The following is a 16,745-nucleotide window of genomic DNA, read 5'->3' on the forward strand; positions in this document are numbered from 1 at the left end:
TATTCGAAAGCAGGAAAGGCCCATCACAAACCCTACAAGTAACATGGAAATAAGCTCCCTGTGATTAAAAGCAGCTGTGACATCTTTAGGCTTCCCATATTGAACATGCAGAAATGATGGGGAACACATACACCACCTCTGCCAGGGCTTAGGGGGAGGCTGCAATGTCGCAAAATAAAGCAAGCCACAAAGGTACTGTGCCACAGAGCTGGTATGTCCTGCTGGAATCAGCAGATCAAGAAAGGCATTAGCCAGTCCAAGTTCATGCCTGTGGGAAGATATTCTAAGGCTGGGAAAAGATTTGTGTCTAGCTGAAAAAGTTTTCCAAGTCTTCGGAGAGGGGCATACAAATCTATTAAATAATATTATTATTATTATTATTATTATTATTATTATTATTATTATTATTATTATTATTATTATTTCTAAATATGAAAGGCAACAAAATGCTTCCTGGCACAAACATGATCCAGCTGCAAATCTCTGTTGTCAACAATCCAGGCCAGAGTTTGACTCCCTCAAATACCTCATCCCTCACCTAAAGCATTGTTTTTCCAAGCACCTCTAGGTGGCGATAAAATACTGAATGTCAACCAAAGCAACCAATTAGGTTGCCTTCAAATCTTAGGATCTTAAAGGTGTTGGAGGCCTGAATAGAATGGGAGACTTCTCCAAATCTCCTTTGCTCAATTGCAGACAATCCCTAAAGTTTGGAAATATTTTATAACCAGCTTTGTGCCTGGTTCTGTGGCACTTCTGGGCACAACAGGAAACAGCAGGGAGCACAGGGAGGAAAAAAGAGAGATACTTGTCTGTCACCTGCTCTAAAGACCGCCATGATTAGGAAGATGCAGAAACCCAAATGAAAATTAATTATGATTTTCATTCAGTGCCAATGACAGCACATTATAGTACTGAGCAACAGGAAAAATTATTCCCTCCCATTTTGCATCAAAGAGGGTGCAATCGGGCTGCATGTAATTGTGTTTAATGAATGAAAACAAACAAAGGGAGCAGCTGCTATTTATTAATCCCATTACAAATCAGAAAAGAAGCTCCTGAGAGCTGCAGACACAGAGGCAGCACACTTTTAGAGCAGACTATAGAGGCGCATTCAACAGATGCCAGACAGTGGTTAACCAAAAAAAGAGACAAGGATTGGCAACTTCGTTTGCCTGCAGCTCATTAAGGCTGCACTTTCTAACCACATAGCGATTGCCCTGCTTGCTATTGATTTCTGCTCTTAAGGCCTTGCTGATTTGTAAGACTAATGAAGGGGAATGTTGGGAGCTGGGAGACTAGCCTCAGGGCAATAGCAGCAGCTGCTGTCAAAGGGGCTGGAGGAATCGCTCTTTGGGGGTGTTATCGCCACTCCAGTTTTTGTGATCGCCCTCCACCTTATCCAGATGGCAGGCAGGGTGCTGAAAAGTTGCAACTGTGCTGGCTGTTAGGTTCCTGTTGATGATCTCCGTGACCTTTTGTATATAGAGCTTTACCCTTAAGGCACCTCAGGTTTACAGTTGGATCTGTTCATACAAAAGGCTTTCCTTGGCACTGCAGGCGCACAACTACATTTCCCAGACCTGCCTTGAACCTTCTAAACCTTGCCCAAGGTACGATGACAAGGAAAGGTTAAATGCAGTTTTATTTGCAAGGGAGAGCAATATTTATTTCTATGGATTCCATTCAAGAGACGGATACTGCATTCATTCATTCATTTAATTTATATGCCGCCCATCTCATCATCCAAAGACACTAGGGGCACTTTACAATACAATAAAAGCCTATTAAAATTACAAGAGCTAAATAAATAAATTCCTTTGCAGAAAGCAATAGTAAAAAAAAAAGGGTGGGAATTCTTCAGGAAGCAGCTCATCCCATCAAAACTGGGTGACAGAGTTCTAAACCCTTTGTGGCTGCTTACTGTTGAATGAAACCCCAGAGTTGCCCCTACTAAGAGTTTTTCATTCATCTACTACTTGGTTCATATCTAAAGTCTACGAGGACCTTCAAGAATAAAGAATTAAAAATTGGCCAACTCACAGGGGATCTTCAGAATTACACTGTCTTTTGGGTGGACTCCTAAGGAATGAAAATATCACTTAAAAGAGAGCCTTAGCTACGGGAATCTCTTCTTCAACCCACATCCCTCCTTATTAATAGGAGTTGTGATAAATGAAGCTTCATATCTATGTGAGAGATACTTTTCTCTTTTATGCATTGCAACCAAACACATTGGAAAGGGTAATTATTAATTTGACTTAAATATTAAAAAATCTGTATTATTATTATTATTATTATTATTATTATTATTATTTAGAGGAATATAATATAATAATATTATTATATTATAATAATAATAATATTCTGTGTTATTATTATTATCATCATCATCTCTTTTATTCATTAAACATGAAACTTAGTCAACGGAACATTTTAAAAAGTGTCACAAATACCACTCACTGGTGCTAATGGTTGATGTAGCTTGCTGCCAGCATCCTATCAACCAAGCATCATCATTAGTGATGGGCGAATCTAACCCGCACAATTTGGGTCCGTACCGAATTCTGTGGCGTTCAGTATGCCGAACACAAAGCCAATTTTTTTTCAAACTTCGCGCAAAGTTCGGGGTAGTGTTCGGCTTTCGGAGCTTTGACGTCACTGGCAGGTTGCTAAGGACGCCAAGGTGATCACTTCCTGGATTCCATGGAATCCAGGAAGTGATCACCTTGGCGTCCTTAGCAACCTGCCGGTGACGTCAAAGCTCCGCCCCCAGAATCTCTTCGTGGGAGGGATTCCCCATTCGGGTTCGAGTTCAGCCAAATTTTGCGTAAAGTTCATCCAAACTTGCCAAACCCGAACACCGTTGGGTTCGCCCATCACTAATCATCATATCCTTCTACTTTCAGCTCAGAAGGAAAAGCTGTAGATCTGGATTAAAACAATCTCATTAATTTGGAAATTTCAAACAATTCTATCTGTATCACTCTAATAATAATTCTACATCTTTTTATCTTTAATATCTTGTCCGTAAGAAATCTCCAGTAACTGAATCTAGTCTAGTTAAGTAGTGACTATTAATCATTAATATGCAATGCCAACAAAAGACTGGCATGAATTTATTTTTATGGGATAAAAACAATAGGAAATTGGAATGTTCCCAGCAGCATTATATTATACCACAGAGGGAACTCTGCTGTATTGAAATAGATCTCTGAACTGCATATTCAAAGAAACTGTTCTGCAAAATGCAAGTTGCCACTGAGAGATACAAGAATCCATCTGAAGATCACGTCTACAAAGAAACAATAATATTCAGTTTTGCTGACATGCGGGATTAATGTTATACTTTTCGTCATCCAAATCTGGTGTCATTCATAAACAATTCTTTTAGAATTTCCAATACGCGAAACATTTTATATAAGAGTAGAATATTTAAACCCAGGAACATTATTCAAAACATAGGTAGGCCATGTATTTTATAGTGGTCTTCCTTGGAATATTAACAAGCATGTCACAGGCACTCTTACAAAATGGATGTACAAATGTGCTTTCCTATTCACAAATAATGGGCACATCAATCACATAATAACCATTCTCCTGACTGTGAATAGGTGAGATTGCTCCCTGCCAACCCCTCTAATCCCCTGGGGTGCTCTCTATTACCCCAGTTTTCCTTCCTTTTCGCTTCTGGCAAGTGGCCACAGTTCCAGCACAGAGCTACGACCACCCACCATTTTTATTGTTTAATAGACTTAAACTTTAGTGAGACTCCAAAAATTCTGGAAATAAAAATGAGACAGAATTTGGCGGCATGTTAGCTTTCTATTAAAAAAAACAAAATATCTGTGGGTACAAAGGGAAGTGGATCTATATACATCTAGTGAAGTAACTCCTTGCCTTTCGTAAGCTCCTCAAAACCCACCTCATGGGCATGGGGGAATTGAAATTTCCTTTCCCCCTAGGCTTATAGAATTTATACATGGTATGCTTGTATGTATGAGTGGTTCTTTACATTGGGGTTGTTTAGATTGTTTTTAATAGGTTTCCGGTCACAATTCAAAGTGTTGGTAATGACCTTTAAAGCCCTACATGGCATTGGGCCAGAATACACCCAGAACCGCCTTCTACCGCATGAATCCCAGCGGCCGATAAGGTCCCACAGAGTTGGCCTTCTCTGGGTCCCGTCGACCAAACAATGTTGTTTGGTGGGCCCCAGGGGAAGAGCCTTCTCTGTGGCGGCCCCGGCCCTCTGGAACCAACTCCCCCCAGAGATTAGAATGGCCCCCACCCTCCTTGTTTTTCGCAAATTACTTAAGACCCACCTTTGTCGCCAGGCATGGGGGAGTTAAGTTATCCTTTCCCCCCAGGCTATTACAAGTTATGCATGGTATGTTTGTGTGTATGTTTGGTTTTTTATAATAAGGGTTTTTTAGTTGTTTTTATTAATTGGATTGTTCATGTTGTTTTACCACTGTTGTTAGCTGCCCCGAGTCTGTGGAGAAGGGCGGCATACAAATCCAATAAATAATAATAATAAATAATAATAATATTAGATTTGTTTACATTGTCTTTTTATATTGTTGTTAGCCGCCCCGAGTCTTCGGAGAGGGGCGGCATACAAATCAAATCAAATCAAATCAGATGAATGAATGAATGAATGAATAAATAAATAAATTTGTAAAATCAATGACTAACAATTAACCAAGGATCCTAAAAATGTAAACCTAAGCTTTTTTTATTGTCATTGTTGTTGTTGTTGTTGTTGGTGGTGGTACTTTCAAGTCAGTTTTAACTCCTGGTGACTACCTGGACTAATTCCTGAAATTTTCTTGTCAACTTTTTTGGAAGTGATGTGCTACTGCCTTCTTCCTAGGGCTGAGAAAAAGATCAGTCCAGGCTCACCAGAAAAAACAGAACAGAATAAAAGAGTTGGAAGGCGGTCTTCCAACCCTCTGCTCAAGAGGAGTCCCTATACTCTTTCCGACACATGGCTGTCCAGTCTCTTTTTAAAAGTCTCCAGTGATGGAGCACCAACAACTTCTGAAGAGAATCCATTTCATCGGCATGTGGAAATCTGCCATGGGGTGAGAGATCTCAGCTGGCTACAGAGCTTACTGGAGTGCAGAAACCTCTAAGAACCTTTGATCTATATTCACACTTATGTGAATAGGCCCCTTTCTTTATTAGCTGTTGAAGGAACTAATTTTGGAGCCTTGCCCAGATAACAATGCAAAGATATTTGACAAGGTCTTGTACAAATGCTTTCATTATCTTAGATAAGCAACCAATTTCCTTCTCCCAGGCTCTCAACATCTTTCTTTTGGGCAATAAAATCCATACAACTCCATTATATATATATATAAAGTATATCTATATCTATATATTAGCATCATATATTTTATTGCTTTAATAAAAGATTGTAGAGAATGTGTTCAAAACTATTTTCTGCTGTTCATACCAATTACAGTAGATGGGTTTTTTAACCACTCTTAAAACTTTATAGGCTTATGAAGTGACTCTCTTGTGATAGTAAATGCCATCCCCCAACTCAAAATTATGAATAAGGTCATTTGTACATGGGCTCACTGAAATGACACAGAACACATTCATTTAGAGAGAGAAGTGCTTCAGGTTTAGGTTGATATTTTCCTTTTATCTCTTATTTGATTACCGTACTTCATGAGATGTGTTCCCTTTGCTGATTTAATTCTTCCATTCTTATTGGCCCATTACTTATCTACTGACGCACTGTTGTGATTTTTCCTCCTATTTTGGAAAAGTGTTGTTTTGTTATAAAAGGAAGTTGTCTGTGTTCCTTACTTTAAGCAATTTGTATCAAAACAGGAGAAGAAAGGATGAATAATAATAGGCAGATAAAAATACTTCAAGGTATATCTAAACTTTAGAAAGGAAACAGGTATCCTCTCTTTGTCAAGCAAGGACTTAAAAGAGCTACAGTAAAAAGCTCTTTGTAGGTGGCAACATTTGGCTGGTTTAAGGCTTGTAGGGTCTTAGACAGAGATAATCACAGTTCTTGGACAGAGATAATCACAGCATCTCATAATTGTTGATTATGTGAAATAAAATGAATGGAGCATAAGTCATTAGGATTCAAGAGGGTAATATCATCATCAAGAGGGTAATATCATCATCAATACTGATGGAGAGAAATTAGAGGAACATGGCAAATGTTCTTATCTCATACATCTATGTCAGAGCTGATAATTAGATAAGGGGAAAGAGGGAGATTGAGAAGAATCGGAATCTTTAGGAGAGCTTAGTACCGCGTTTCAATAATTTGCTGCAATTGGTTCCTCTACCATTCTAGTATCTCTGCAAATGAATAATTGAACCACAATTTTTTAATGATGACTATCTGCTCAGGAAGACAAACACCCTTTTCAGTTTAAAGTGGGACAAAGCCCAGATAGGTTTTCCCTACATAATAGAAACAATATGTAGAACCATGATATTTTGTACGTAACTGCCTAGATCAATCTTTAATAACTGATTTTGGAACATAATTATAATGCACATATTTGTGTTCTTCTGTTTATTGCTTTTGTGCATCGCAGATCATTTTTTAACATATATTTTTAAAAACGGAGCTACTTTTGTATTGTATGGAAATGCTGCAGTACACTGAATAGCAGGTACTCATTAGTTGGCTGTGGAACTATTAAGACATGATATGATACGTTTACAGAGGGATAAAAACACCTCCACTCTGGATTTCTTTATGTGGGTCGAAAGAAAGAGGAAAAAATAGAGACAAAGAGTTATATTACAATATGTCTAAGAGTCCTGATATATCTTACCTCATCCTTGTACTTAGTAATGTATGAGTAGATCTCATGCAGGGCACTCATGCTGTTGAATTGGCTCAAGTGTAACCTTGACTGCTCTGCCAGATAGGCACTCATGTCCTGATCGCTGATTGCTGGCATTTTAGCTATATCTGCATAATATCTATAAGTGAGAAGGAGGAAAAATAAATCACGCTGTTGAAAATAAAGATGTTCAATAGCAGGTAGGAGGAAAACTGAGGATAAATCTAGAAAATACCATAAACTTAATTAACAAGTCCCCAGATTAAATGTAACACACCGATTCATTACAATAAAGCAATTGTAATGTACATATAGCACATCTAGCCATTTCATAGTGTTCTGCCTGCCAAACGACTCTTCATTTTGTGTTCAAGAAACCAGGCTAAGCCCTCACAGGCAGAGTACACAGGAGTACATCTTAAAACTGAGGGGCCTGGTCCAAGCTCCATGTGTGAGTTGAAATAACAGGGCTTGAGAAACAGGTTTAAACAGGTGCCGTGATAATTGGAGGCAAACATTTTTATTGAGATCTTCTTCCCCCTCTCCTCTCCCCAAACAAAAGAAGCTAGACATGCCAGGGCCATCTTAAATAGGGATTTGGAGCCCTTGGTACTGCTATGCCTGACTGCAAACACAAAGCAAAATGCAGAAGGATTACTGAGGGAAAACGGACTGGGGTGTAAGACGTCTTGTCTACATTCTTTACTGGAATGTTGCTCCAAAATCAGAGTGAGTCAGGTCAAGCAGAATCACAGATCAGTAAACCAGATCACTCCTATGAGGATAACTTAATGGACCTTGGCAGAGAGCAGAAAGTCACATATTTTTACAATCGCGTTTTACAGTCCTGTATTCATCAGAAAGTTTGTTGCCGAGTTATAATGATGACTGCTGTTATGAAAGAAATGCGCTTTACCTAGGAGAGCAAGATAGAAGCCAATTTTCCCCATAACATCAGTAATCATTATCTAGCATTTATAGAATAATTTATAATTATACATACATCAGCTCCCAGAATATAAATATGCAACATAAAAGATTCATGTTTTAAAAGTCTAGCCGTGTGGGAAACATCCTAAGGGCAATGTTATCTCTAAAATATCACCATAATGTATAATATTGGCTAATATTAAAAATAGCCAACTAAGCAAGCAGCAAATAGTATTGAATATCATGGCTATGAGTGTGCTTCGGATCCCCCTCTGCTAATCATTAAAGCAGCCTGGGGTGTAAGATGTCTTGTCTACATTCTTTGTTTTTTTGCACAAGCCAAAAAAAAGTAATGTTGCTGCTTTAAGAAGCTAATCCATTAAAATTGTATTAATTGTATTAACTTTAAAGGATCAATTCTTTAAAGCAGAGGGGCTATTGTTTAATAACTAATGCAAAAGTGCTTGCAGAAGATTTGAAGATCCTCATCATTTTCAAAATGTGCAGAATCTCATTAAATAATTTTTAAAAATCTTAAAATGGTACGTATAACGTGCTGTATGCCAACAACTGCATCATAAAATATTGTTTGTATTAAGGCTAGCAGTTTAAAACATAATGAAAAGGACATAACTACAGGTTTTGTCCCAGATGCCCTTACCTTCAGATGCTGGCATGAAAAGGGAAGATGCCCCCCCCCTTCCCTCTCACAATATTAGTTAGGTTTCTGGGTATAGGAGAATCAGGGAGATGATCTTAAAGAGCAAATCTATAGGCCATTAAGAAAACATCAGGTACACTACAGAAGAGGCATGGGTTAAGTCCAGAGAGAATGGAAGGGTATTACAAAGAAACTCAGACTATCCCATCTCTGGTTCCCTAGGGTCTAAGAGGGAAGGAAGGAAGGGAAAACTCAGCCAAGATTCTGTTACTAAAGCTTATCCCAATGAAATATAATTATAGCCATCCATGTATTCAGTATTCTGGTTTGTCCATCTTGTAGGGTTGGCATTGCTAGGTCCACATATTACCATGAATAAACAAGAATTTATAAAAACAATGCTCATAAAACTAATGTAATGTCTTTCTCCCCTAACCATCAGAATAATAAGTTGTTAAAACAACTTGAATTAAAATGCAGGCAAGAAACAGGTATTTGGAAGTATGGTTTGTACAATGTACCAATGCTAACTTGTGTGTATGTGTGTGTGTATGTGTGTGTGTGTGTGTGTGCCCAGACAAACAATCAATTTGCTTAATAAAATAGTTATTATAAGTAACTTATAAATAGAATCTTATTCATACTGTGCTTCGTTATCTATTTTTCATCTTTATTAGCAGCAATGAAAAAAACGTCTGGTTTTACTTAAGACATCAGCAGGGTAATGATGTCACTAGCAAATTTTCACATAACAGCACCAGCTAGTCTTTTAAATGTGCAAGTCTCTACCCCAATAGTACATAATAATTAACAAACCAAACATGAAGTAGATCAGAATCTCCCTGGTAAAACCCTTGAAAACTAAAAACTCTTATCTGTATTACTCAAAACAATGTAATTGTATTATTTTCAGGTTGGATCTAATCCAGACTTTAAATTCCATTGGCAAGAGATTTTGCTTTGCTAATCCTCCTGCAAATGGATTACTTTACCAGTTAAAATATCCTCAAAACACAGCAAAGGTGGGGGGGTGGGGGGAGTGGAAACAGTTGTTTTTACTTTCTTGGAGTGCCTTCTTACTCACTACTCCCAAATTCCCCAGCCAACTTCCACCAATCCTGAAGTGCAATTTTTAGGAGACTTTGATCTGATAATGGTTGAAACCAAAACATAATTCCCTGTCTTGTTCAACCACTGAAAAGCTCAGCTGATAGAAGCAACCCTCCCCCAATTAGAGGTTTATGCTGGATCCAGCCTAATACAAATAGCCAAAACCTATATGCTCTGTTGCTTATTAATTAGAAAGGTGTGAAAGGAATTGGCAATTCTTAGAAAAACAATTACTTGCAACTGTTTCAAAGAACCAATTTCTCTCTAACCCAGAGTGGCTCTTTTATAGCATGGAACCATCCCAAATTTTCAAGAACTGCCAAATCTTCATTCATTTTTAACCTTTTGTCTACAGCTGCAGTTACTCACCTTTCTACCCAGCTTTTATAGTTAGGGATGTCCTTGGCATACAGTAGTTTATTGGAGGGAGAGTCTTTCCCTAGCTTGTGCTCAGAAGTTGAGCAGGAGTCCATGAATGTCTGAGCCACCACTGATAGGCAGGCATCAGTAATACTGTTCTTATGAATGTCAAACACAAATTGCGGGTTCTTAATCACATTCACCCAAAAACGCAGAGGTAGACTGAAAAAGAGAAGAAAAGAATAAAATATTCTTAGTAGCTTCCAGCAGGGGTCTTAGCATAAACTTTATTAAAATCTATCAAAGTAAGGGGGGGGGGTTTGTCTCCAAAATCTAAACAGGTGATAATAATTCTGATGCATGGTTTGCCAGGTACAACTATCTCACTGAAGGGTGGGTGTATATTTCAACCTGGAAATAAGGAGAAGTGCTCTGACAGTGAGAGCGATCAATCAGTGGAATAGCATGCCTGCAGAGGTTCTGAGAGCTCCAACATTTGAGACTTTCAAGAGGAGATTGATTGATTGATTGATTGATTGATTGATTCATTTTTTATGCTGCCCTTCTCCTTAGACTCAGGGCGGCTTACAACATGTTACCAATAGCACTTTTTAACAGAGCCAGCATATTGCCCCCACAATCCGGGTCCTCATTTTACCCACCTCGGAAGGATGGAAGGCTGAGTCAACCTTGAGCCGGAGATGAGATTTGAACCGCTGACCTTCAGATCTACAGTCAGCTTCAGTGGCCTGCAGTACAGCACTCTACCTGCTGCGCCACCCCGGCAGATTGGACTGCCATTTGTCTGAAATGGTGTAGGGACTACTGCTTGAGTAGGGGGTTGGACTAGATGACCTACAAGGTCTCTTCCAACTCTAGTAATCTAATCTAATTTTATATTTATAAATGTTTTATATGTGGATATAAATATATAAAAGATTTTAAGGGCATTTGGCATTTGAAAAGTAGCAAATGCTTTTCATTTGTTGGTTATGAGAACTATTTCTATTATAACACTTGTTTTAAATATCTAAAATTGTTCCTGGTAAATTCTATTATTTTTGACTCAGGATGCAGCATTGTCAAAGTCATCCATATGTTGACCTTGGAATTTTATCAATGCCTGTCACCATTTCTATCATTTCCCTTTGCTCTTCTTAAATGTCAGTTTTTCACCAAGTTTTCTGCCCTTTATTAAATCCCTATATTCTTTATTAGCCCTTGGAGACTAAATTCTATTAAGGAATGAGAACTATAATTAAAGGAAAAGCAAATACCTTCTTGATTCTCCTCAGCTCAGCATTAATTTATCTCTTAACTGAGGCAACCAGCACAATGCAATTGGCTATGCTGTTTCTGCAAATTACCCATGTTTATTTTCACAAAACAATGTTATTGAGGCAGAAGGGCTGTCATAATATGTTTCCCTGTTATATTGACTAGCTTGGGAGGAAAATCCCGAAGTACTGGGAAAACTCATACTAATTTACCTGAGGAAGGTTGGGATGACCAAGCTGCAAAGCACAACACAAAGAGCTTCAGGAATACTATCTAATTGTTAACTTCTCACTGGAAAAAATATTCTGTACATCAAGGAAATCCATGGAGACTTTTCCTAAAACTTCTATTCCATTATCTGATCTCACCTACCCTAACATAAAATCTAAATTATCGCAATGAAAACTGGGGCCTGTTTTTTGTAACTGTCATTTGTCTCAAGTATTAAATTCCTACAAATCATATAATCCAGGTATTAGTCATATCTACATCTTTTAATCAGGGGTGGGCTTCCAAAATTTTAGCAAGGGGTTCTCTTTCTGGTTGCTGGGTGGGTAATCAGCCTCCTGCACCATGGGTGTTTTTGTCAAGCCTCTGCGAAAATGGCCTCCTCAGGCTCTGGAGGTCAGAAACTTTCCCAAACTTTTTCCCGAATGTCTGCTAGGCCCATTTTTCACCATCCCAAAGCCTCAGTGCATGTCCTGCACTTATCCAAATGGGCCACGTGGGTACTCCTGGGAGGGGTGGAGTGGGCAGGACCAGCCAGAGTGATACTTAGGGGTTCTCCAAACTGCATAGAATATTACCTAGACGTTCTCCTGAACACTTGCGGACCCCCAGCAGCCCACCTCTGTTTTTAATTTCAGGGAGCCATCTGCTGAAATTTACTCTATCCACTGAACTAGTAGTACAAAACCATCAAGGGCATTAGTATGCTGGAGCCTGCCTGCCTCCCTGGGCTCTGTGGAGTTGCATCATTGGGATTCTTTCCCTGCCCCGTTTTTCCTCCCAGAGCAGCTATTTCCTTTAATATAGAAAGACGAGTGATAAATCAGTTCAAAATGTTTCCATGCTCTCATAACTCCATTTAAAAATGTTTCTTTTCCTGCCTTGCTAATTACTGACAGTTACTGAACTACAAAAGCAATTTGGTTGCTATTTAACAAATACCAGAGATCAGAGTGTATATTCCTATCCCCAGTAACAGTGAAAGGAACTGAGAGATCAAATCAGGAAGGCAGCAGCAGAAGAGAAAAGTGTCTGCCGCTTCTTACCATTCGCTGAGCACGTTAATCCCCAATAGCACGAAATAAATAGCGAGACGGAGTTTAAGGCTATGCAAATCAGCATGCGGAGAATAACTTCCCTATCACATTCGAAGGTAAATGTGGAATACAGCTCACCAGCAAATTGATAACTGGCTATATAAACAAAAATGCTGCATACAAGATTTTTAACTGCTCTCCTGTAGCTGCTGCTTTTATTGTTTATTATGACTCTGAATCGCTCCTGATTCAAAGATTAAGAGGTGCTTTGAAGCGTGCAAAGGTCTGAATGCAGCACCTGTTTGCATCTCGTTTCAGTAACTGCCCTGTTTTCTGGCACAGTGTGTCTGCCCCTCCGAGGCAGCCATGCCAACCCCCCAAAGGTTAGATTTTCTCCTGCACTCTCAGCACCTTTTTGCTTTGAATCAGTACTGTGCAACCCTATTATTTTACTGATCTCTTAATGATTACGTTCCCATTATTGGATCCACATTATTATTCCACGTTTTTATATTGTGATTTTAGTGATTTACACATTAATTTGGAAAACACTGGGTTTGAGGGGGATTTTGAAGTATTTGGCGAAGCAAATACTTCAATACTTACATTTTATTCCGACAGACCTGTATTTTTTTTAAATTTGATTTCTATAGCCTCCTGTCTCAACCAGTGAATTAAATATAGGCTATATTGTACCCTAATGTAAATGCCTTTTTAAGTGAGTGTATGTGAGGTGTCCTCTATACTAGGGAATAGAATAACACAAATGCTTTGAGGCTGCACTTTCTTATGCAACTGAAGTAATTTTTAAAAAACCATCTGATCTATTTTCTGAAAAAGCTGAAATTACAGTAGGCTGTTTACACTCTTCGAAAGAAACATCTTCCTGTTAACTACCCTCCAACTTTTCACACAACAGCTGCAGCTTAGATAAGAAACCAGCTTGTGGAAACAAACCATTGATCTACCTAGCTGAATATTTATCTACACAATGACCCATCAGGTATCCACTTTGCCTCAGCTTGACCTTCAGAAGTTGGGAAGAGATCTTGGGATTTTCTACAGTGCAAGGCATGCGCTTTATTGCTGAGCTACAGCATCTTCTTACCAGTTACTCTTCCAAGTGTGCCTGACATCATAGTCATTGATCTGGTGCTTATCAGCTTGTTCATCCAGGAAGTCAAACATATACTTGATGGCCAGAGGCAAGGCACTCCCTCGGTGGGCTGTGCTGAAGATAGTCTCAAAAAGGTCATCCACGAACTTCTGCAAAGTTCCCTGGAACAACAAAAAAGGAGAATATTTGTTCAGCATTACTTAATATATGGTTCATGTATACAACCAGAACAGCAGCAATAGAATGAAGGCATTCTTGTTTTCTCTTCTCAGAAGGGCTAAAATATCTCACTGGTATTAAACTGAAGTGTCACCGATGGATGAAATAAAACCGGCTTTTCATGCACTGTTGTAAAGGAATTTACAACTGAAATTGGAGAAGGTATAAAAGAACTATAAAGAGAGGAAGGAAGGAAAGCATTAAAAATAGAGAAACATTCAATGGCACTGTTTTGGCTATCCTGCTGAGTTTTTACCCTGTCGACACCCAACTTGGCTCCTGTGCCTTGACCATTCTCTACAAATCTTCTATTATTTATATGTGGCAGTGATATATGATTTTACATAGAGCAATCCAAATCATTTCAGAGTCCTGGTTCAGTATTCAATTAAGTACAGGATCACTGTTTTTTATTTTTTTCATAATAGTTCCAAGCTGGCTTTCCAAGACAGTGATTTTTTATGAGGAAAGATAAGCCTATAATCCTCTCAGTTATCATCTCATGTAGGATCCAGCTACTGAAGTTTGAAAAAAAATACAACACATGTAGTTAGAATAGTGTTTTAAAACTGCAGAAGATTGTATAGGAGAGGGAAACTGTCAGTGCAGACTTGTTTTTGAGTCCCTACAAAATTGCAAATGCCATTTTGCTAACAATTCTTGAATTTTGAAAGTACTTTCAAAAACTGCCCCTTTCAACAGCCAGAAAATACCTAAGATGTAGATATATTCCTTTCCTTCAGGCTGAGATAATCCAGGTATCTCCCTATGAAAAAGGACTGCTTTTAAACTGAGAGAGAAGGGGGGAAATCCATGATGGAATTCTGAAAATATTTGAGAGAGTTTGTCACTTTATCCCTCATGAAGAATCTGTGCTTTCTGATGGAATGTTCAAATTAATGTGTCACCTGTATATTCTGAAACTAACCAAATGGACAATATTTATAGATGTGTTCAGTGATGTAAAGGAGGCAGGAAAGGAAGGAAGGAAGGAAGGAAGGAAGGAAGGCAGGAAGAAAGAAAGAAAGAAAGAAAGAAAGAAAGAAAGAAAAGCTTTCTACTACTTAAGATTTTTTAGCTGCTCATAGAAGAAGCAAACAGTATATATAACCTGGAATGTATATATATTCTAAAACTGTACAAGCTAAAAAATAGAATACAGCAACCAGTATTCCTCTTGCAGATTACTTTGATTTATGATTTGGCTAGGATAGATTCAGCTGAGCTGAATTTAGCTCTGCAGTTATCGTGGTTTTTTTCAGAATCTGACAACAGACTACTATTTTGATTTGTTCCAATACAAATCTTCTACTGGCTGTTTCATTTACTTCTGGAATTAGTGCAGCAATTATATTGTGAGCAGTTTGGTGTTGGTTTCATAAGCCAATGGATTTTTAATACTCCTTCGCTTGGGTTTTTGCTGATATGGAACACTGTTAAAATGAGGGCGTCCATCAAGTGCATAAACAATGAAGCGGGATAAATCAATGATTATAGCACCTAGAGACTGGAATCCCATTTTGCTTTTGATAATAGCTAGGGTTTAGTGGGAGGTCAGTTATAAAAAGGCTAGAAATGGGAAGTGATGAAAACAAAGGAATCAGACAACTCATCGTATCAGAAGCAGTAGAATCACTAATCACTACTGAGAGAGAGTGGCCGGCCCAAGATCACCAATCTGGGTTTCGCGGATAATATGGGATTACAACTCAAGGTTTCCTGCTTCCTAAATTAGTATCTTATCCACTAGGTCAACTAATATTCATCTCCTCATTATGGATCACGTTTGGAGGGAGAGACTGTCACTAACCCATCAGTGGAATCACAGAACTGAAATGGACTAAGAGGTCATTAAGTTCAATCCTCTGCCCACTGCAGGATTCACTACACTCCATCCCCCAATAGATGGTAATTACAGGGTGTCCAGAGGGAAAGCATTTTGAAATTCCCTGATATTTCCCTGACATTTTCCTGTAACTTGCAATCTACTTAAGGCACGGTCGTGATGACGTCTTACCAAATGGCTAAGCTGTGGAGAAATATCAGTAGCTGGGGAAGCAAGTTGTTGCCACAATTATGATCATTTTTGCTTGACTTTGCCAGGCAGCATGATGTGCTTTTTTTTTACATGACTTTTCCCCCTGACTTTTACACATTTTAATTTTAAACATTTTTTTTGCTTTTCCCCCCTGATTTATTCTGTTTTGATCACAAATTCCCTGATATTTCCCAAACCACCAATTTCCCTGATAATTCCCTGATTTCCCTGTATTCCAGTTTGCTGGACACCCTGCAATTAGAATCAGGTGCAATATAATTCATATAAGTATATAAAACAACTTAGGAAAAAAGGTGAACAGGGTAGAGTTCATAATAAAATATTAAGAGCCATGGTGGCGCAGTGGTGAGAATGCAGTACTGCAGGATACTTCTGCTAACTACTGGGGCTGACTGCAATTTGGCAGTTCAAATCACACCAGGCTCAAGGTTGATTCAACCTTCTATCCTTCTGAGGTTGATAAAATAAGGACAGAGATTGTTGGGGGCAATATGCTGATTCTGTAAACATCTTAGGGAGGGCTGCAAAGCACTGTGAAGCAGTATATAAGTCTAAGTGTTCTTGCTCTTACAATTAACAAACTTACAACACTACCCCAATCTCACAGTGGACCTGGAGCCATTCTGATTTACCTTAGTAGCTAACAGACGAGTCAAATATATTTCTGAGACCATCTTGCTGCCACGATCACCTTCTCGCTGATCCATGTGATCGTGATTCTTCACCAGATGCCATAGCTTGGTGCCACTCTCCAGGTCAGGTGTGATCATAGGGGTCCGGGAACGGAGACTGTCAGGGCTGCTAGCTGTCCGGAGCATACTCTCTGTGAGGAAACCACATATAATGGCAACTGCCTCTCCCTCCTCCGCTGACTCTTGGCCTCTGCTGTCCTCCCTCCACCTCATTTAACTTG

The 16,745-nt window shown here is 38.8% G+C and overlaps 1 protein-coding gene across 5 annotated transcripts in view; it reads right to left on the reverse strand.

Moving 5' to 3' along the window:
* Positions 1-16,745, reverse strand: part of PLXNA1 (plexin A1) — a 471,845-nt gene that overhangs the window by 8,558 nt on the left and 446,542 nt on the right. For 4 of the 5 annotated variants that reach the window (XM_070738367.1, XM_070738363.1, XM_070738364.1 and 1 more), the window contains exons 28-31: positions 16,465-16,655; positions 13,546-13,715; positions 9,904-10,116; positions 6,822-6,972 (exon numbers count right to left, since the gene is read on the reverse strand). In XM_070738367.1, the coding sequence (XP_070594468.1) occupies positions 6,822-6,972; positions 9,904-10,116; positions 13,546-13,715; positions 16,465-16,655 (725 nt within the window). The remainder of the gene's footprint in view (positions 1-6,821; positions 6,973-9,903; positions 10,117-13,545; positions 13,716-16,464; positions 16,656-16,745) is intronic. The other variant, XM_070738366.1, reaches the window with a different exon arrangement.

This window comes from Erythrolamprus reginae, chromosome 2, assembly GCF_031021105.1.
Source record: "Erythrolamprus reginae isolate rEryReg1 chromosome 2, rEryReg1.hap1, whole genome shotgun sequence".
NCBI classification, from domain to species: domain Eukaryota; kingdom Metazoa; phylum Chordata; class Lepidosauria; order Squamata; family Dipsadidae; genus Erythrolamprus; species Erythrolamprus reginae.